The sequence below is a fragment of the Sinohyriopsis cumingii genome, chromosome 1 (assembly GCF_028554795.1).
Source record: "Sinohyriopsis cumingii isolate HCF-2022 chromosome 1, ASM2855479v2, whole genome shotgun sequence".
NCBI lineage: Eukaryota > Metazoa > Mollusca > Bivalvia > Unionida > Unionidae > Sinohyriopsis > Sinohyriopsis cumingii.
The window spans coordinates 164,885,982-164,907,530 of record NC_142961.1 but is presented as its reverse complement, the minus strand read 5'-3'; the positions used below and the strand labels follow the sequence as shown (position 1 = coordinate 164,907,530).

At 40.1% G+C, this 21,549-nt stretch overlaps 1 protein-coding gene across 2 annotated transcripts in view; it reads left to right on the top strand.

The window, feature by feature from the left end:
- The window catches only part of LOC149808303 (retinol dehydrogenase 13-like), a 43,242-nt gene that overhangs the window by 8,695 nt on the left and 12,998 nt on the right, over window positions 1–21,549 (top strand). For both annotated transcript variants that reach the window (XM_089975800.1, XM_089975803.1), the window contains exon 3: window positions 1,287–1,442. In XM_089975800.1, coding sequence (XP_089831926.1) covers window positions 1,287–1,442 — 156 coding nt within the window. The remainder of the gene's footprint in view (window positions 1–1,286; window positions 1,443–21,549) is intronic.

Below are 21,549 nucleotides of genomic sequence, written 5' to 3'. Positions count from 1 at the left end.
TGTGTTTAAGAGAATGTTATTTGAAGATTCTTAATGCCTGGAATGGAATGTAGTTAGTTACTGACATTGAAAAAGATACATAGACTACTGTTTTTATGTCAAGTCAGCAAATACTTGTCACTTAACTTCAGTGCTGAGAATATTTCAAGATAATGAAGGAAAATAAATGACATGTGACAAATTTATTTTAGTTCATATATAGAAAATTCCTTGTTCTTGAAAGTTTGCTTTCTTTGCAACTTTACAATGGATAAGAAAGGATGTCCTTAAATTTGTAAACGTTTTCTATTAATGATGGACTGGATGCAACTTACTGATATCAAAACTTTCAATAGACCATTGTATTAATGATGGACTGGATGCAACTTACCAATATCACAACTTTCAATAGACTGTTGTATTATTGATGGATTGGTTGTAAGTTACTGATATCATAACTTTCAGTAGAACATTGTATTAATGGTGGACTGGATGCAGCTTATCAATATCACAACTTTCAGTAGACCATTGTATTACTAATGGACTAGATGCAACTTTCTAATATCACAACTTTCAATGGACCATTGTATTAATGATGGACTGGATGCAGCTTACCAATATCACAACTTTCAATAGACCATTGTGTTTATGATGGACTGGATGCAACTTACTGATATGGTCAGTTTTGTTGCCCAGTCTTTTAACATGAATGTTTGAAATTAAAATTAATCTGCCATATCATTATAACTGGTAAGTGGATTTGAATAAAATTAGGTGTATATTACCATTTTAGTATCATCATTCAAGCATCAAATGAAACTAAGTTTTCATTGAGAGCTAAGTGAATATACATATGAAGTTCTTTTATCCAGTGCCAGTAAAAATAATTAGTTCAGTGTAAATTAAATATTAAATTTCATAAATACATAATTGGCATTGCAGAGTTTGACATAAGAGTACAATGGTGAGTTTATTAAAAATGGATGCTAGAATGATGGAAAGACATTTTAAAAGAAATACTTTGTGGAAGGTAACAGCTCCAAAAATAGAATGGAATTAAAGGATGAAAAAATAATTTCTTTCATTTTTTTTGCTATATATGTGGTTGATTATATTTTTTTAGGAAAATAACCTTAGCTGTGCTAATGTGCAGTTTCTTTCTGTTTTTGTGTGCAGTTTTCCTCTTGCATGTTTAATGGCAAACCAATGTAACCATGACTACATCATTGATTTGGCTTAACATTGTGTGGCTTATAATGGCTGCAAGGTGTACATTTAGCGATGAATCTTTTTTCTGGCTTCTTTAGGCTGCCGTGTGTATATTGCGTGTCGGAACATGGAGCAGGGTAAGAAGGTGGTGGAAGAGATCCAGGAAAAGACCAAGAATATCAATATTTTTGCTGAAGAATGCAACCTTGCCTCTTTCAAGTCTGTAAGAGCATTTGTGAACAAGTTCAGGGAGAGTAAGTACAATATTTTATATGTAGAACACCGTACTGTCATTCTGTAACCACTTCACCACACTATCATTCTGTTGTTGTTGTTGTGTTTAACTCCATTTTTCAGCACAAGATAGGCTATACATGGCAGCCAGTATAAATGGTTGAGGAAAACCTGGGAAAGAACCACCGACCCATGAGAAGCTACTGGCAAGCTTTCTCACTTCCCCACATTGGCCAAGCCCGAGACTCGAACCCACGCAGACAGAGGTGAGATGGTAGTGATCCGTAACACAGACCTGCCAACTCTTAAAATTTTGCCATAAGTCTTATGAAAATTACCCTTAAAATACAGACTTACGGCATATTAGCAAAAACTACAAAAAAAATTACTGTTGCCGAAAAGTCGGGATAATTGGTTCATCCGTGTTTTATTTGGATCCAGGTTTCATCTTAGAATTAGTCAAATTAGTTGGGAACCAGACTAACTTTACAAAAGCACCCCAGATGCTTTAAACTGCACCTATTTGTTCATGTGAAACATCTGCATGATCAAACTGTTGATTATAGAATCTTTAAAAATGGCATCCAGAAAGGGATGCATGTTTAAGGGAAGAATAAGCTTCTTGAAAAGTGTTACTAATCAACACACAAGAATAAAAAGGAGTACTCAGATTTTTGTGAATAAAAGCTGGAAAGGAAACAGTTATGAAAATTGGACATCATGTGTCAATTTGAGTATGTTTCATGGCAGGAGATTTGATTGCCATGATCATGTGAAATGGAAAACAATTTCCAAGAATTATGTCAAGTTGAGAGATAGCAACAAGTCATTGAGCTGCATAGGGTTTGGAACTAGAGTTTGTGCAACTGTACTAGTGGTAAATAAAGTCCACATGTACTTTACAAACTTTTCAGTTGAACATAATGTTTATCATCGATGCGTCAAACTTTTAATTACATTTTCCAGCTTTACAGTAGCAGTTATTGATATTTTGTTACACCTTACTGAAAACTGGTCAACCTTCCAGAAAAAAATAAACTCCCTTACTAAGACAGACTTGGCAGGGTTGGCAGGTCTGGTAACGGTATGTACTGACAGCCAAAATTTCAACTTAGAAATTCTGTGTGGATTTTATAACCAATACATAGATCTTTATAAAACTAAAAGAACAAAAAAAAGATTACATGTCTACCTCGTCTGGTTCAAAAGTTATGAGTAAAAATATTCTTCATAAAATGCAGAGATTTTCTTCAAATTTGTCAAATTGCATAAATGGCCAGATTAAGTAGTTGATATTATCGAAACTAATTGCAGTTTAAGTCTGGAACTTTCCAGATCTCTCACATTCTATACAGAGACTTTGCTCAGTTTTTTTGGGAACTCAATTATCGGAAATAACAATGTAGCAGACCCCCCAAATTAACGATCTTCACTAAACTCGTCAGCGGCAAATACAGCCGCAAATATTAAAAATTCAATATCTTGGCCATTTATTTATCAATTTTTAAAATTTAAGGTTTATTGTGTTGAGATTGCTGTAATCTATCTAATGGTTCTATATTCCGTGGATTTAAAAGAATTTAAAAAAAAACATCTCCCTACCCCCTGGGCAGAACTTACATGACGTCAACATACAACCACACAAAAAAGTAAAATCTGCACAACCAATAACAAAATTTTATTGAAATATAAAAAATCATGTTATATAACAAATTCAATATCAAAATGTCATGTCTGTTTGGAAAATCCCCAGTCAGCTTTGCACAATATCAAAATCTCAATAAAACAAATACTGCAGGAAAACTTTAAGAAACAACAAAACATCTGATTCAGAAATTGATTCTAAATTTGCTCCTGCAGCAGCTGTCAGTTCATGATGTATCTCCTCCTGCAAATTTGTATGCCTAAAATCATCTTGACATGAGGCTGAGCAAATCTTTTCAAAAAGTTCTTTAATTCGATCAGAAGTGACCGGAAATTTACTTTTAAGCTGATGGAGCTGGATCAAAAACTTGTAGGTGATGACATCTTGCTCTTGATGCTCAAGGGCTATTTTTCTCCTTTGCCCTTTTTAATCAACCATGTAGACATACGGTGGAAGTCTTCATTCTCTGTAAACATGCAAAACAGCACAGTTAATAATTTATAAGACCTGTATCAGCAGCAGAGGGGGCGAATCGGACATTTTGTCCAATCGTTATTTTGCTTAATTATTACTTTCTGCACTCAGCGGATCCGGTGTAGTCAGCGCCCGGTAAAAAAAAAACGACGACGTCGTTGGGGGATCGTCCAATCGTCATTTGGTTTAATTAACACCTTCTGCGCGTCGATCCCCAGCGTCGTCAGCGTCCGGTAAGCACATCGACGACCGCGTCGATGTCATCGCCCCCTCTGCTGCTATGATCTTACAAACAGAGTGATCACTAACTCCTCCTCTTGTAAATCAATTAGGTTATTTGACTGATCGGTAATTCTAAAATTAATTCTCGTTAAAAACCGATTATGGCATCGCATATAGACCGGATTAATCGGACTCTCAATGATCAAAAATCCCGGAGGGGCTGTTGGTGAAAATGAATAAAGGATATATCCCTGTTGAGCTTGATTTGATTGCTTGGTATCCACCTGATAACTCCCTTCGATAACATCACACACTAGATTGATCGCTATCACTGATGCGATATTTACGTTGTACGGGGCAATATGCCTACCACCATCTCCGTTATCGTGTTTGAGGATATAAGTTGATGGACCGAGAAAATCATTAAGAGACTTTCTTAGTTCTGGCGCGTTGTATCCTGGAAACTTGAAATCGGGTAAATCGGCTTCTGTGATATTATACTCGGTTAGGAATTTTTGTTTATCATTATCGCTTCTATCGGATATCATTTTAACTAATCGTTCATTGATATATTCCATGTCGGATATAAGTTGATTTAACACCTCAACGTGTTTTCGTGCTTTTGTCTCCCGTAGCTGTTCTAGTTGTGATTGGTAAATACGATTAATCTCGCTAAAAATATCAGTGATATCATTTAAATTAACTGTTAATGTGACGACCGATTCAGGGGTTTTGTCATGATGAAACTCCCACTTCATGGCATTTCCGTCTTGAAATATAAACCAACTGGGTAATAACGTGCTTTTTATAATAAATAATTTATCTAGATACCGGGGGGTAATTTCATGATACGATTTCGCATTCGTGTGCAAGTCCTCGGGTGGATTCTTAGGCCATCCTAGTATGGTTCTTATTGAACTGTTATAAATATCAACCATATACCCCGGTGTGCTTATTTCAATCGTCGACGATAACGTCAGTTCATGAACCGTAATAGCGATTTTTGATTCCTTTCCTGTGATCGATTTTATCCTGCGTTGAAATTCCTTATTGATTTGTTCTATTTGGTATGACCCAGTTGGTATTGTAACCTCATTCCAGTCTGGGGTCCCATCGGGCTTATTTGTCCATGCAAAAACCAGCGAGTTATTAGGTTGTTGTCCGTTAAATGCGTCCGCTCGGATATTAGGCCAACTGTGATATACTCGCAATTTTGCCAGCGCTATTTCCTTTACTGGAACCGGCGATGGGAAGTTCACACTGAATTCGGGTTTCGTTGACGTTATCGATATCATATTTGTTTGTACCGGAGTGGTATTCTCCGCGATCCGCTGAAGTAATTGAGACCCTTCGGGGTTCAGCGACATTATTATTATTCGTTGTTTTTAGTGTCTAATTTCAACAACCAGAGCCCATTGAAGTGGTTCCGGCTTCCAGTTGAAAATCCTCGATTTTTGACATCGCGGAGCTATACAACTGGACCATCGTGGAGAATTCAACATCGGATATGAACAAATTATCAATCGATAATGAGATCAACCCGGATAATTTCGAGTACGCGTCGGATACTATTTGATGTTTTACTGTATACTCGTCGAGTTTTTTTCTGAAAACACGATATCTTCCTAGTGATTGCGTTGGCGACTCCAGCAATTGTTGTCATCGCGGAGATAGCGATTGGAACAGCGATCGGGGCTATCGTGGTTACCGTGGATAAAATAACACCGGTACCGGCTACTATACCCGACACCGAGTACACGACCGCGTCGATGGTGGTTATTTTTCTGCGGTATTTTTTTATTTTTGCGCGGTATTGTTCGGAAAGCGTTTTCAAATTCGCGGAGAATTCTTTTGCGGTATCGAATCGATATTGATGTGACGTCGGTGATACCTCTGATTCAATTACCCTGGTGGTCATTTTTATTTTAAAAGAGCTAGTGTTTTTAATTACTTAGATCCGCTACAAATTCCACATACCATGTGATGTTTGTCCTAAATAGACTGCTATCAACGGCCTTAATCACAAACCGTTCAATTGTGTCCTTGTCAATGATTGTTGACACTGTATTGTTAAACCCGGATGAACTCGACGATGATATACTAAACTGCATCGCCGAAATCAATGTCAATCGATAAATGCCCTTAACAGTTGCGGTGATATCTACTGTATTCTGTGTAGGAGTCCAATCGAATGATCCATGCTGAATTGTGTATACTGTGTTGATGATGTTCTTATGAGGGGTTTTTATTTTTTCGAGTTGCTTTGTTATTCTCGGTAGTCCGTCTTTAATCGCTTCAACAATAAATTTGATTATTCCTATTTCCCGTGTATGCCCGTCTATACTTTTTTTGTTCGCTGTAACCTTAGTAATGAGTGTATTTATTTCCTGTGTGTGCCCGTCGATATTTTGTTTGCTCACTGCAGTACCAACAGCGAGTATTTCTATTTCCCGTCCATGCGAGTCTATACTTTTTTTGTTCGCTTCAACCTCGGTTTTGAGCGTTACTATTTTCTGTCCATACGCAGTGATATCATTTATAGTTGTTGTAATCTCATCCAGCTTGGTATTTTTTTTACCAAAGAATTTATCGAAGTTGTTATCGACCCTGTTAAAATTTTTTCGCAACGTGTGAAATTGACCCGACAGCGTTGTAAACTCCGAAATAGTAGTTTTTATCCCCGCAAGATTCGGTTCGGTTACCGTCGGGGTCCCGAAAAAACTAGCGGTAGTGAGCTGTATATTGGTGATAGATTTTTTCACCTGCGCGTCAAGTTCGGTCACCGATTTATCCAACCTTGTAAAACCGTCTCGGATTAATGTTATCGTCGATAGATGTTCACCCGGTTTGAGTCGTCCGTCGCCGGTATACAACGCGATAGCGTCCTCGGCGGCATCACGCTGTCGTATTAAAACGTCATCCAGCGACACATTACTGGATTTCAATTTACCCTGGCGGTCTTGAAATACAACTATTTCGCCTGGGTCAACACTGGTTAAATTCAACGTATCAGCGATTTCATCCTCAATTAGTTTTTTTATGTCATCGGTGGCGGGCGTTTCCTTGGATTCTTTCAGCGCCGAAACCGGTCGTCCCCAGATATCAATCATCGTTATTGTAAAAAAAACGGCGTTTCTAATTAACCCGCCGGGCCTCTACGACCCCACTAGTGTATTCGTTTACAACCACATGAGGTGGTTTCCGTGATGATGAAATCGCCGCGAGTACGTTCAATACCTCACGGCCACATATCGGTGGGTCACTTAATTGCTGTGTTGGCAGCGTGGAATAAAAAACCCGGGCTGAACACGCCGGGGCTGAACACGCCCGGACATACCGCATGAACTCTTTCGGCGGAGCTAACCCGTATGAATCAAAATAGACGATCGCACGCGGATCAATCGCGTATGCAACCCAATGAGTTCCCGCTCCAGAGGACCCATCGAGGTTAATTATGCCGGTTTCAATATTCCTTGGTGCCGCCGGTAATTGATCTCTCATAAAAACACCCCTGAAGTTTTTTATCGCTAGCGCGTTTGCGGCGTCTATTAAATCAAAATTAGACATTGGAGTCATAGACTCTTGAGTTAATAAACGGTTCCCGGTAGTCTTAGACCCTTTCCCGAGTACCATGAATACGGGGTTCCCGGTAGTCTTAGACCCTTTCCGGCCACGGATCGTTTTTTTTAATAGCCTTTCCCGGTTGCCTTCTTTAATGCCATTCCCGCCGCGGTACCAACGGCTCCTAACGCCGCCGCCTTAGCCACTGCTGGTGCGGCCGCGGCAATCAATGCCGGAATCGCAGCTAACAGCGGAAATATCCCACCGGTCTTTTCCATGTTTTTAATTGCTGCGGCCGAGAAATCTATTTGAACACCCTTTTTATTCTTCATCGCATTATTGAAATGTTTTATTTGACGCGCCGTCAACGATATCTTATGATTACCACCTGCCATCTGTGACGGCTTCAGCGTTATTGTGGTTCCACATTGTTTAGCCGACTTTGATCGTAATTTCTTGACTTGACCATCAGTCAACTCTACACTGACGACACTATACGACATTTTATTGTAAACGCGTTTATGCTTTCAATTACATGTTTTCCACTGGCGCATCAACGATTCTCATTCGTCCACCAACGCCTTCTAGCAGCATTGATTTATCGCTGAGGATGACAGCAACCGCTCTGTAATTAGCACCACCCGGGGCTATACGAGCTCGGAAGTGTATATCAACGACGGATTGTCTCGTTAAATCAAGATGTTCCAGCGAAAAATAATAAATCGGATACAGGTTTTTAAAATCAAGTTGTGATATTTGCAAACCAGTGTCGACGTTTTGATCACGACCCATATATGACAGCAATCGATGATACACACGTGCGATATGGTTGTCGCCGTAATTAAGCTGTATATCCTCGGATGGTTCCTGTTGTCCGTTTATTCTCAGCGAAACATCCCTGACTCCTAATTGATCAAATATCATATGGCTGCGTTCTTGACTGCCCAATCGTTCCCTATTCTGTAGCGCTATGAATATATGACGCGGGGCTGAAACACCCTGTTTTGATGCCAAGTGCCATGTAAACGTATTGGCGACGTTATCCTCTTTAGCATCAGTTGTTACCGCTAGCCAACTCAACAACGATTTCCCCCCCCCCCCGTTCCATAAATGCTAACAATCGTGCTTCCGTGGTAACTGATGGAGTCAGCACCGGCATCCACAATGCCATTTTAGTTAAAACGACTTTACCGGCAGCGACGCCAGCAGCATGCCATATTGCATTGTTATCATCGCCCCTTCGCGTCAGGGCAATTGTATGCTTAGCCCCATAGATGACTTTTCTAACATTTCTGCAGAATCCAAATATGTGATGGAGTGGAATCGCGCATGAAAACTGTCGGCGTGGTCTTTGCAACATCCCTACTCGTGTTGCGAATCCCATATTGTAATTATCGTTAAGACTTTTTATAATATTGAAATTAGCGCCTGGTCTTGCTCTGCGGTCTGGGTTATTTGCTTCAGCCTGTGGGTCAACTGCGGTATCTCTTTCCACTAGCACGTTAACGTACTGAAGATGGTCAGCGTTATCGGTGGAGTCCTTTGCGAACATTATAGATGGGCCCGCCGATCTTGTATAATCATCCGAGTATCTCGCTAACCCAATTATCGTCGTTGCAACATCAACCTCGCGTTCTATTGATTCAATTTCTCGCCCGTCAATAAGATATCTGGCGCTCTCAAATAACGCCATGATACCGTTGTTGACGAAGCCAACTCGAACACGATGGTCATCTGCGTATGGTGCATTATCGGCGGCATTTGTCACGAGTTCTCCCTCAATTTCGATAAACGCTTCACACGGCAAAAAATATTTACTGGTATCTTGGACTTGAAGTTCAATTCGCGATCGTAGGTCAGGTTGCGCTGCATAATAAGAATAATATTGATAATCACGGACAGAATCATCCCTGCGCACTGGGGCGTCCATATCAAACGCGGGATCAGCGGTACGCGCAAACATTTTATTATTTATCATGTTGATGTTTTCAATTGCGATTTTTTCGTCGTAGACCACTTCCCGCTATCGCGTTCATGAGCGCGTTGGTTGCCGCATCGGCGGATGGCGAAGTCGCCAACGACTCTAGTTTTTCTTCCACGGCGTTATTTATTACTTTACTGACATTTGCAGGCATCACTGTCGTTGATGGCATCACCGGTGGTTTTTGTTTTTTTCTTGAAAATCTCTTGGATTTCACCAACGACATTAGTTTGTCCCGCGCGGCTGAAAGCGCCTTTCCGGCAACATCTCCAATAGCACTAATTCCCTTATCACGAATAACATCAATAGCCTTCATTCCTAATTGTTTGGCTAACGGCGCTACTTTTGGAGCCATTCTTGTAAATAACCCCGCAATGGTGCTACCGAGACCATCTCCATAGTACGCGCGGTAAACAGGCAATCGCGAGTTTACCACGTAGACGAGTACTGGTTTATCGTGGTTGTAGTGTATGATCATCTTTATTATAAAAACACCAGTTTTCCAATTAGTGATTGTGATCACCAGTGATTGTGATCACCAGTGATTGATCACCCCCCCCCACCGAATCAAAAACCGGAATAAATTTTATCAAAATTTCCTTGGGTTTTTGCCCTCGATAAAAATCTGGTTTTTTTCTGGTTTTTTCTTGATTTTTAGTCATTTTTGGTCGTTTTTTGTTGCCTATAGTCGTTTTTTTCTCGATTTTTCAGAAAAACATCGATTTTCTCTAAATGATTTCCTTGGGTTTTTGCCCTCAAAAAATGGCCAAAAACAGTCAAAAAATGGCCAAAAACAGTCAAAAAAACGGTCAAAAACAGTCAAAAAACGGTTAAAAATTAACAAAAACGATAATTTTATAATTTTATAATTTTATATTTTTTTAATCATCCACGAGTTCGTCTATGAGCGTTCGATATGCATTAATGTCCATAATACCGCCTGCAAATAACCGCTTGCAAATACCAGCGGCCTCATTGATTATTTCCGGAGAGTTATTTCCGGCTCGTTTTCCTCCAATTAGTACCTCTAGCCGTGATATATCACTGAGAACACTACCAGGACAGGTAACGCCGTAGGATTCTTTACCAACAGAGTATCCTTTTCCTTTTTTTGGTTTTATACTTTTTACTTTATTGTGGAATATTATATATTTATTATCACGCGGTGGTAATGCATCTTTATGTTTACTCGCTAAATACACCATTCTTGTCCAATCCTTTAACGACTTTATATTTTTCTCGTAACCGCTATTGATATGCTTCTTATCTCGTATGCTCTTAGCAAAATTGTTGGCAGCAAAATTAATTAATTCTTCATGGCTGAAGCCTCTAATTTCATCTATTGTGCTCTTCTTGAGTACATTACGGGGTATATCCCCCTCTTTTTCTTCCGGTATTTCTTCTTCTGGTATTTCTTCCGGTATTTCTTCCGGTATTTCTTCTTCTGGTTCTCTTGCGGTGGCGCCTAGTTCTTCTTCATCGGCCATTGTAACATAGGGTTCTTGTGGTTCGGTTATAGCGAGTGGTGGTGGCCTCCGTGTTGTAGCAGCCGCTATTTTTGCAGGGAGTGTTTCCAGAGACTCTTTTGTTTGCTCGGTCTGAGCCGCTATCTTTTCAAGCGCATCGAGGACGGGCACAGTTGCCGCCGTAACATCTTTGGTCGCTTTAGTTACCGGGGCAAAGAGTTGTTCGCTTCCAACAGTAAAATCGGTTTGTAGTTGCTGCCGCGTTTGAAGTTGTTCTCGGACCCTGTCTCGTAACGGTATAAACTTTTTAAGCGCTGCTAGCCGCTCTCTGGCTAGCCGAGTAGTAAGTGATTCGCCTACCATTATTGCAATTGCGAAGCAATTTCTAATTTCTCGCCGGAGTTTTCGTCTATAATCCTTCTAATGTTTTTGATCTTGCTAGAAATCTCCCGGCGTCGTTCATAAACACGTCCGAGTTTTTTTCGTATTATTTCAACGGCAGTGAATAGTCCAATGAATGCATTTGCGTCATTGTGGTACAAGTTTTCATTGATCGTATGTTGTAATCGTTTTATAAAAAAGTACTCGCGGGCCAGGGTAAAACGCCCCCGTTTTGATTGTTCGTTAATAATCTCATAATCGGATAATATTTTTTCACTGTCGAGACCATCAGATAATTCAATTCCTTGATTTTTTAATTTTGAAATCTCGGCTAATATATTATTGATGTCTTCGATATTCATTATTCTTATAAAACATCTTGTTTTTAAATAAAAAAAAAATGAAATCCCCGTGTATCAATTCCGAGGTGTTCATACTTTGTTTTCTTCCGGAACAGACAATAACGTTTCACACTGTCATGGTGGCCTTGTCACGGTGACTTCGTCACTCGCTAATTTCTGTTATATATGAAAATCGAATTCTATGCCCGGTCTTTTTTGAGATCGCTGTTTGATATACTCGTTCTGCTACTTTTCGTATTGAGGCTCTACAAATGTCAAAGTATTTTCCTGCCGCATGCATGGAGTGAAATATTTTTTCCTCGTGAGTTGTTGTATCAAATGACTTTACGGGTTTTGCTTTCTTTGGGTATTTACCGGTTTGGCCTTTTTTATTGTTTTCACTCTGAGAGATGGCTTGCAAGTTTATAAGAGAATTATCAGTCTTATTATTATTAATATGATCAATCACAAGCCCATTCTCGATTAATCCGTTAAATGCTTCAAATACCACCCTGTGAACAAGATAAATTTTTCCCCCGGCACCAAACATCAAATACCCGTGATTATTTACGGTACCAACCGGCTTCTTCAGTTTGCGGTTTCTAACAATGCCGTCGCGAGATGCCTCGTAATTGACGAGCACAGGATGCGGCTGAAATTCTTGGTCCATTTGTATAATAATACTATTTGTCTAATTTATTATTTGGTTTAATTATAAATCTTTCAACATAGTCTTGGGGGGTTTTGATGACGAAGTCGGCGGTGGGGTCAATGACGGCGTTTTTAATTCGCTTGTCATAATAGCGTTTTAGTTCCCTGTATCGCTTTCCGCCACAATTAATACATAACTGTGATTTTCCTCTTACACCGACGTGGCAAACCAAGCACGGGAGGGGGCCAAGAGAACCATTACGAACGCTTTGTAAATGGTACCCGCAGAATTCACCTCTGCATGATTTATTGCACGGGGTTGTCGACCCAATCATCAACCATTTGCATTTATTCATTATACTATATTCTTTCATTTAAATACTTGTTTTAATTATATGGATGAGTTCGAGAGATTGGCAGCAATTAAGCCCCGGAAAAATATTAAGTTCAATCTCGATAGAGTCCTCAAGGACACACCAAAAGCGTTAATAAACGATAGAACCCTGCTGAATAAAATACGCGATTGTATCGATGAATTCAAGCGTGATGGTGCATCTCATAGTTGGTCAACATTTCGAATTGATGGCGTTGTTGATGCTACCATGAACGACAACCGCGCAGCAACGATAATATCACAACTTGACGGTAAAAGGTATTTCTTCAGAGTAAAATTCATTGTCCGGGTGGAATCAGGTGATTGGATCATACGTGATAAATTTGAACCAGTTCTCAGCGACAAGAAAACAGTCATTGTCAGCCGCGACTCCAAGCCGGGGCTGTTAACCGGAATTGACAGACCATACTATGAACGAGCGTATCCTGAAACAGCAGTTGTTTATGGAATATACCCGTTAAATAAGAAACCTGATATCGGAAAACTGAAACCGATGAAACAGTCAACGGGGATAAATTGTGTAGCAGAACGAGTAATAGAACATTTTACAAATGCGTGTCGAGGAAACAAATTGACTGATTTACGACGTAGCAAAATCAACCAGTGGGAACTAACCGTAAAAGAGCGTGGAGCAACCATCAGCGACATAGCGAGATTAGAAACGTCGCTGAGATTTCCAATAACCGTTACAACGATAACCGGTGAAGTATTATACGAATCGAAGTATAAATCGAAGGGAGCCCCAATCAAAATTATTGATCATAACGAACACGCATGGACGCCCGCGATCACAATATTTCCACGGGATAGAACAGTAAAGTATATACCCGAAGAATTTTTAGGAGAAGAATTCTCCCGGGATGGTTTTCTCGCGGAGAGGAAACTATTTGATGCTATTGCCTGCTTGTGTAAAAACGACCCTGTATCAGTGTGGTTACTTCGCAGCGCTGAAAACGACATGGATACCTTTGATCAGTTTGTAAGACCAAACGGTGAATTATATCGCACTGAAGCGTTTCACAACAAAATGAAAAAAACCGCCATGGAATTTGAAGAGCATGATGAACAACTGCTAACAAATTGTTTTACGATTCCATCGGTTGCGGCTCATGTTGCAGCAAGGAAAAATGCGTGGAGACCAACGCGCAAGGAATTTCTACCGGATGTACAATCCAGTTGTTTGGAATACTATCACGGTGGACTATGGAACACTAGATACAACCGCGACGCTATGATTTCCGTTGATATGGTTGCCTGTTATCCAGCGAGTTTTCTCGGGTATGGATCCGCAGCTGAGTATTTCAAACGATTTGGACACCCCAGACATGAAATGACTCGTGTTGCTATTAATGGACCACTGCCTGATTTTGATTTAACCGGATTCGCTCGCGTAGTATCATTTGAGTTCGCGGCAGGACTTCATCGCTGTTGTTATATTTGGATCGGTAGACACATGTCTGAAAAGAAGTGGCTGCCAATAGCGCTGCTACGGTATATGATTGATTGTAGCATGCTTGTATCGTTGATTGTCAGTGACGCGATTATATCATACCGGGCGCAGACTGAAGTCTGGTTACCAGAACCGGAGCGTCTAGATAGCATAATTGACGAGTCCAGAAAACACATTGATGCCGACGAGGAATATATCATCGAATGGTCCAGGAGGATATTCAACCAACGAAACCGCGAGGCAAAAGATCTCGGTAGAAGAATAATTGGTAAGTTCACACAAGGTGGAAAAAACTGCGACTACAAACGATATTGCTCACGGCTGATTATAGATGACGCAGAATATGATTTCGTAATCAAGGACGCAGTGGCAAAAAATAGATACGTGAACTGCAAAACAGCTTTCTTGTCCAATGGAACAAAGTTGGGTACAGTTGTTACCTACGGCGATGGAGACAGCCCGGCATATCCACATTTGAGGGCGTCTATGCTGGGTTATGCCGCTATCAATTTATTCTCGATGATAAATAGATTCCCCGATACCGCGGTTAGAGTAGCCGTTGATTCATTTTATATAGACGCGAAGTATAAGAAAAACGTAGCCGAGTTTACTAGTCCAGACGAGAGTTGGGGTACATGGAGAATTAAAAATGAAATACGACGCGATTATTCCCCGTCAGCAGATGTCACCGTTGAGAACGACTATTTACGCGGTGATAAATTGTCAGAATGGTCTAATGCACCACCGTGTTCTGATCCAATTTGTAGACACAAAACAGTTTATTTAAGCGGCTGTGGCGGGTCAGGAAAGACGACTCGGGCAATTGAATTATTTCGAACGCGGGCAAGTATAATCGTGCTTACACCGACCCATAGACTAGCGCGAGAGATAAAACAACGAAATGTTGACGCCGTTACTTATCACAGCTTTTTTCGATACAGCGGCGGTGAGTGGACTCCTGATCGAATGGGTGAAAAATTTATTCCTGGGGTTATCATCTGGGATGAGATATGTACTGTTTCGTTAGATGTTTTACAAATGTTTCTTGATTGGTTGCTGCTCGCGAATACAGCGGTGATCATGTGTGGCGACCATGGTCAACCACCACCATTTGTCGGCGAGGGCCCACATGATTGGTTAAAGGGTTTTGTGGACTATTATGAAGAAACCGATACTGATTACCGAGCACTTGATGAACAACTGCGCGGGGTTAAAAAATTAATCAGATTACAGCCGGATAGAATTCAGTGTGAAATAATCCGCGAGGTGATTCCGGAAACGCCGTTAAATGAATTCTGGGAAACATGGAGACCAAACGATTTGATTGTAGCGAGTAGAAAGATAGTCAGGGACACACTTCAGCGGAAGTTGTTTACGTTGCATAAGGAAAAGTTTCCAACGCGTCCAGTGCCGTTATGTTATAGACCCGCGGATACACGGCGGCAGAACATTGAAGTTGAAATCCCGGGCCGGACAGAAAAACAAATTCTCGTGCTGAATGATATTGTGCTCGTTGATATCAGCGTCGTCGAGGACGCGCTACGTGCTGATAAATCCCCGTGGACGCTAGGATACGCAACAACAATACATTCATCGCAGGGACTAACCATCACGGACACAATTGTTTGGATAGTTGATAATCGCATCGAATGGTCAAATCTAGTCTATCTTGCAGTGTCCAGAGTACGGAGGATAAATCAGCTTCGAAGAATTGTTATTGACGGAGTCAGTGACGGAGTCACCAACGACAACGACATCATCGATGCAAGCGTCATTGATAGAAAACTCTCGGGTTACCGCCAACAGGATAAAAAAAAACAGCGGCGTTTTGATATTGATGCCGAATTAATAATTGCGTTACGACAACAACAGAATAATCACTGCGCGAGTTGTAATTGTGTAATGAGTTGGCGCTATTCGGATAAGGACGCTCGCCAATTTACCGTGGACAGGATCGATAACAGTCTCGGTCATGTCAAAAACAATGTGAGGTTGACTTGTCTTGAGTGTAATAGACGCAACGGCGCTAGTTAAGACCACGCGGGGGTAATTGAGTATCGTCAGGTATCACTTGTAGTTGCTCGCGTGTAAACCCCCGCTGTGGGGCAGTTGAATCCAGTCTATAGATCGGTGGTCTATCAGTTGATCGTGTTATCGTTGATATGTTATGTGTGGTAACACTCCAGATAGGATCAGTAGCTCTTTTTTTACCGCCTTCAAGCTCTCCTGGTTCATACAGATATCTAACAGTGACATCGCCGAGAATCGGCTTGGAAACGCTATCTATTTTTGATCTTCCGGGTATATACTCGTATTTAATCGCGTCGCTGGGCTTCATGTTGATTGCTCGGGTAATCTCGTTATTTAACGCGGCAATTACGCCTGGCAACCTTTTGACCCATTCACGAGATCGTTTTTCTTGGATGAATTCTTTTGCGTATTGATACCCAAATAACCGTTCAGCGAGAGTCCGATTGAATCGTTCAACAATTGCCTGATCACGATGTAGCGCAGTATGACCTCGTCGTATCGCGACGCTATGATGTTTTAGCGTTGATAAAACAGCGCCGCGAAATTCACTACCAGGATCAACTTGTAATAGATTTGGCCAGCGCAGAGGACCTCTTCGATAAATTCTTTCAAACGCACCGGCTACTTCAGTTGCTGACTTTGTTTTTAACGGCTCCGCTTGTTTGTATCGACTCGCAACATCAACTACGGTTAGCGCGTATTTGTAACCGTTGTCATGCGGCAGAAATAGTATATCAGCCTGATGAACTTCATTAGGTACGCTGACATCAAAGCGCGAGAAGTTGATTTGTTTAGGCGGTGGTAGATAGATTTGCCATATAGCCTGTTTGGATAACCAATTAGCCGCAGTGGCCTTTGTTACCTTTGCAGCGCTTGCGAGCTTACCAATTGCGGCCTTCCCCTTCCAGTATCCTCTCGGAGAATAATAGATGGATTCCATGTTGTTATTATAAACGCTAGCGTATTCAATTACCAGCGCGAGAAGCTCCGCTTCCAATCATTAATTTACCTTTCATAGCCGATTTTACCAACCATGAAGCCAATTTTTCTTTGACGGATTTATCGGGAATAGCATTTAACGCGTGAATTAATTTTACGTCCGCGATATGGCGCTGTTGCAGATCGCTACTTTTGTAAGCAACATCATGAGCATGACACGCCTTATCGATAGCGTTTATTGGATACTCACCGGGTTTGGGCTGATTTTGATCATCGAGTCTGATATCTAATCGTGTTCCGGGGCCACAGTAGCTATATCCTGGGAGGTGCTTTTCTCCTGGATACTTTGCCCACGGGGTTCCGGGGAGTTTTGATAACTTGGCTGCAATATCACCTCCTCGCTTTTTTTTAAAACATCTCCGGGTCTAATAGAAATAAATCTAAATTTCTTTGTACCGCATTGTGCACACTTACCAGTAAGGGCTGATCTGTTATTTCTTGTTGTAACGGTTGTCATATCATTTGTGCCAGTACGCACTCTACACTTCACACAATATAGATCCATAATTTATGTATAGAGATATGAATATAATTGATTTTTCGGCGACTAAAACAAGAGAACCAGTTAAGCATGTTGCAGCGTTACCAAACTCGATCCGGATGATTATCATCGGACCATCTGGATCCGGCAAGACGCAATTGTTACTCAATTTAATAATGAGATGGATGAAGTGGGATAAGTTGTATTTGGTTGCTCCTAGCGTAGATGATCAACGATGCTACGAGGTGTTGAAAGATTTTAACGAGAATGCATCAGCGATCGCTGAAAAAATGTTATTGAGTTTATTACAGATATCAATGATGCACCAGGTATTGATGATATTGATGGCGACGTTAACAATCTAGTCGTGTACGATGATGTTATGTTAGACAATCAAAAAAACCCAGCTAGGATATTTTCCAGAGGCAGGCATAAAAACACCGACGTGATATATGTCACTCAACGATACACTCAGATTCCAAAAGTAATCAGAGACAACTGTAATATTCTTGCTGTATTCAACGGCGTTGATACACACACGCTACGAAATATTTGGCAGACATGGTGCGGCGGTGACATGGACTTTAATGGTTTTCGAAACTTTTTAAGTCATGCTCAGTCGACCCCACATGGATTTGTAACGATAACTTTACATGATCCTCGGACACGATATCGTATCGGACTTGACCAAATATTCGGTTAAATTGTAACTAATTTTCATTGTAAATAACTTCTTAGCAGCAGAGGGGGCGATGACATCGACGCGGTCGTCGATGTGCTTACCGGACGCTGACGACGCTGGGGATCGACGCGCAGAAGGTGTTAATTAAACCAAATGACGATTGGACGATCCCCCAACGACGTCGTCGTTTTTTTTTTACCGGGCGCTGACTACACCGGATCCGCTGAGTGCAGAAAGTAATAATTAAGCAAAATAACGATTGGACAAAATGTCCGATTCGCCCCCTCTGCTGCTGTATCAGTGCAAGATTTGGGAAACTGATTTTTTTTCTTCCACAGTTTGAAACTTAAACATTGTAAACAAAAATTATCAAACTTTTAATATTTTTTTGTGTATATTCTAGATTGAGATCTTCAGGTGGTAGAATTTTAAATGTTTAACTTTGTGAGCATATTTTGTTTTGTTTTACTTTACCAAAAAAAAAAACGTTTTGATATATTTATACACAATACTAAATCATCACATTGAATGATTGATTGCTAGATTGGGAGGATGGAAATGTTTTTTTTTATTTATTTTTATAGCAAAGAAACAGACAGACATACAGAGATTAATTACTAATTGTGTATGATAACAGTATAAAAGTGTTGATTTCCCAGAGAGACCAACTAAAAATAACAACGAAACTCGACCAAGAAAAATATTTGGATGAAAACAACAGAACGGAGAAATACATCATAACAGAAACCTACTTCCGGTTTATAAACGTCCAATAACTGTGAGGAAATAAGCAAAAAAAACCAAAATATTTATGAACAGAATGATTAATTATTCACTCATTTTACTAATTCATCGAATCAATATAGGTAGTTACTATTTATTAAAATTGAATCACTCTCGCAGTCTCGGAATGCAAGATAGGTTAACATACGGTTAATTGTGAACTTCCTGTCGCAGTATACACGCATTTTATCGAAGAGTATCTTATTTAATCCATTAAAATTAAAATAAAAGAAATGCATGAAAATATTCATGAATGTTTGGAAAAGCAAGAAAAACAATACTCACCAATGTGCTTTGCAATTTCTCACAAACGAGACCAAAATCTGGACCACCTGTCGATGAGAGGTCAGCCATTTCATTCGGAATCACCTCACAGGGCGTGACTCGAGATATTTGAATATGACCTCGCGGTTTACACGCTTGCGATTGGCTGCCTTTAATAAGCTCTCGAAGCCATGCATATCATTAAATTCAGCGAAAATTGGGCTTTCCAGCGCATATAGGTATCATATATCAATTTTAAAAAATGGCCGAGATATTTAACCGGAAAAATGAACCTATTTTTTGAATGCTTACCAAGAAAAGTTAATTTAAACATACATATTTCAAACTTATATGAAAATAAAGGCCGTTCCCTGCTCTACCATGTGGTGCTATTTTTAGGTGTTGACCCGGTGACTTCGGAGTTTAAATGGAATTTCCCTAGCGAAGGCAATATTTCTTGCTTTCACTGTGAGGCGCTCAGCTGACCGAATTGTGCCCAACAATGAAACTGTGTTTTTTTTAGATGAAAATTACTGTTCATTCTCTTATTTTTTTCTACAAACCAAACAAACAGTTAAAAAGAGCAAGAAATGAACTTTATTTCAGCATAAATTGTAATATTGGTGGTTCATCTAACAATGACGATATAGCTGGTAGAAGATGGTCGTTTTTACATTGCTCTGTCGAAAGTGCTACACGTCTTAATGGAGGCTGCCAGTACATAGTAACGGTGAGTGCTTTAGACCACTCAGCCACTCGGGGGCCCCCACTATCTTTCCGTAACCACTTTACCACACAATCATTGCCACCACTTTACCACACTATCATTCTGTAAACACTTTACCACACTATCATTGACCGCTCTGGTAGCCTGGTGGTTAGAGCATCCACCCCAGACTCTCATTCTGTAACCACTTTACCACGCTATCATTCTGTCACCATTTTACCACACTATGATTGACCACTCTGGTGGTTAGAGCATCTGCCCCGAATGTGGGAGACCGTGGCTTCGAACCGAGGCTGAGTCATACCAAAGACTGTTAAAAATGGTACTAACAGCTGCCTTTCTAGGCGCCCAGCATTAAGAGGTTACTGTTAGGACTGGTCAGCCTGGTGTCAGGATAATGTTACTGGGTGGGACATCATGCTACATGTCTGTGGTATGATGCCCCAGTGCTAGACATCACTTTAAACTGCCACACTGTAGACATCATAGCGATATGACTGGAAAATTGTTAAAGCTATGTTAAATATCTAAATCACACACACCACACTATCATTCTGTAAGCACTTTACGACACTGTCATTTTGTGACCACTTTACCAATCTATCATTCTGTCGCCACTTTACCACACGTCTTTCTAACATATTAGGAATTCCAAAGAACCAATGCTGTCATGTGTTATTTATGTTTCCTTATTACATTAGGGATTCTAACAGACCAATGCTGTCATGTGTCATTTATGTGTTTCCTTATTACATTAGGGATTCTAACAGACCAATGCCATCATGCATTATTTGTGTATTGTTTCCTTATTACATTAGGAAATCCAACAGGTCAATGCTATCATGTATTATATATATTGTTTCATTATTACATCAGTGCTGTTATTATGTCAGACCTGTATAACTCTAGCTGCCTTAAGTAGCTGTTTGCGTACTACTTATATGTACAACTTTGCTCTGTCCACAGCAAGTTTGTGTAAAAAATACTATTATTTTATGTAGTATTATTTTCAAAAGAAAGCTTAAATTATAACCCTGACATGATACAGGATTGTTTTCAAAAGAAAGCTTTAATTTTAACCCTGATATGATACAGTAATTTTAAAAGAATGCTTTAATTATAACCCAGATATGATACAGTATTATTTTCAAAAGAAAGCTTTATTTTTAACCCTGATACGATACAGTATTATTTTCCAAAAAAAGCTTTTATTATAACCCTGGTTATAACCCAGCTATGATACAGTATTATTTTCAAAAGAAAGTTTTATACAGAGAACCCTACAGAGGCATTTGTATAGAAAACCCTACAGAGGTATTTATACAGAAAACCCTCAGAAGCATTTATGCAGAAAACCCTTAGAGGCATTTATACAAAAACCCTCAGAGGCATTGATACAGAAAACCCTACAGAGGCATTTGTGTAGAAAACCTTACAGAGACATTTATATAGACAACCCTACAGAGGCATTTATACAGAAAACCCCACAGAGGCATTTGTATAGAAAACCCTACAGAGGCATAACTGGGATACAGTGCTTCTGTGAAATCAAACACAACAAATACATATTTTGGATGGCTGCACAATAGGTGAA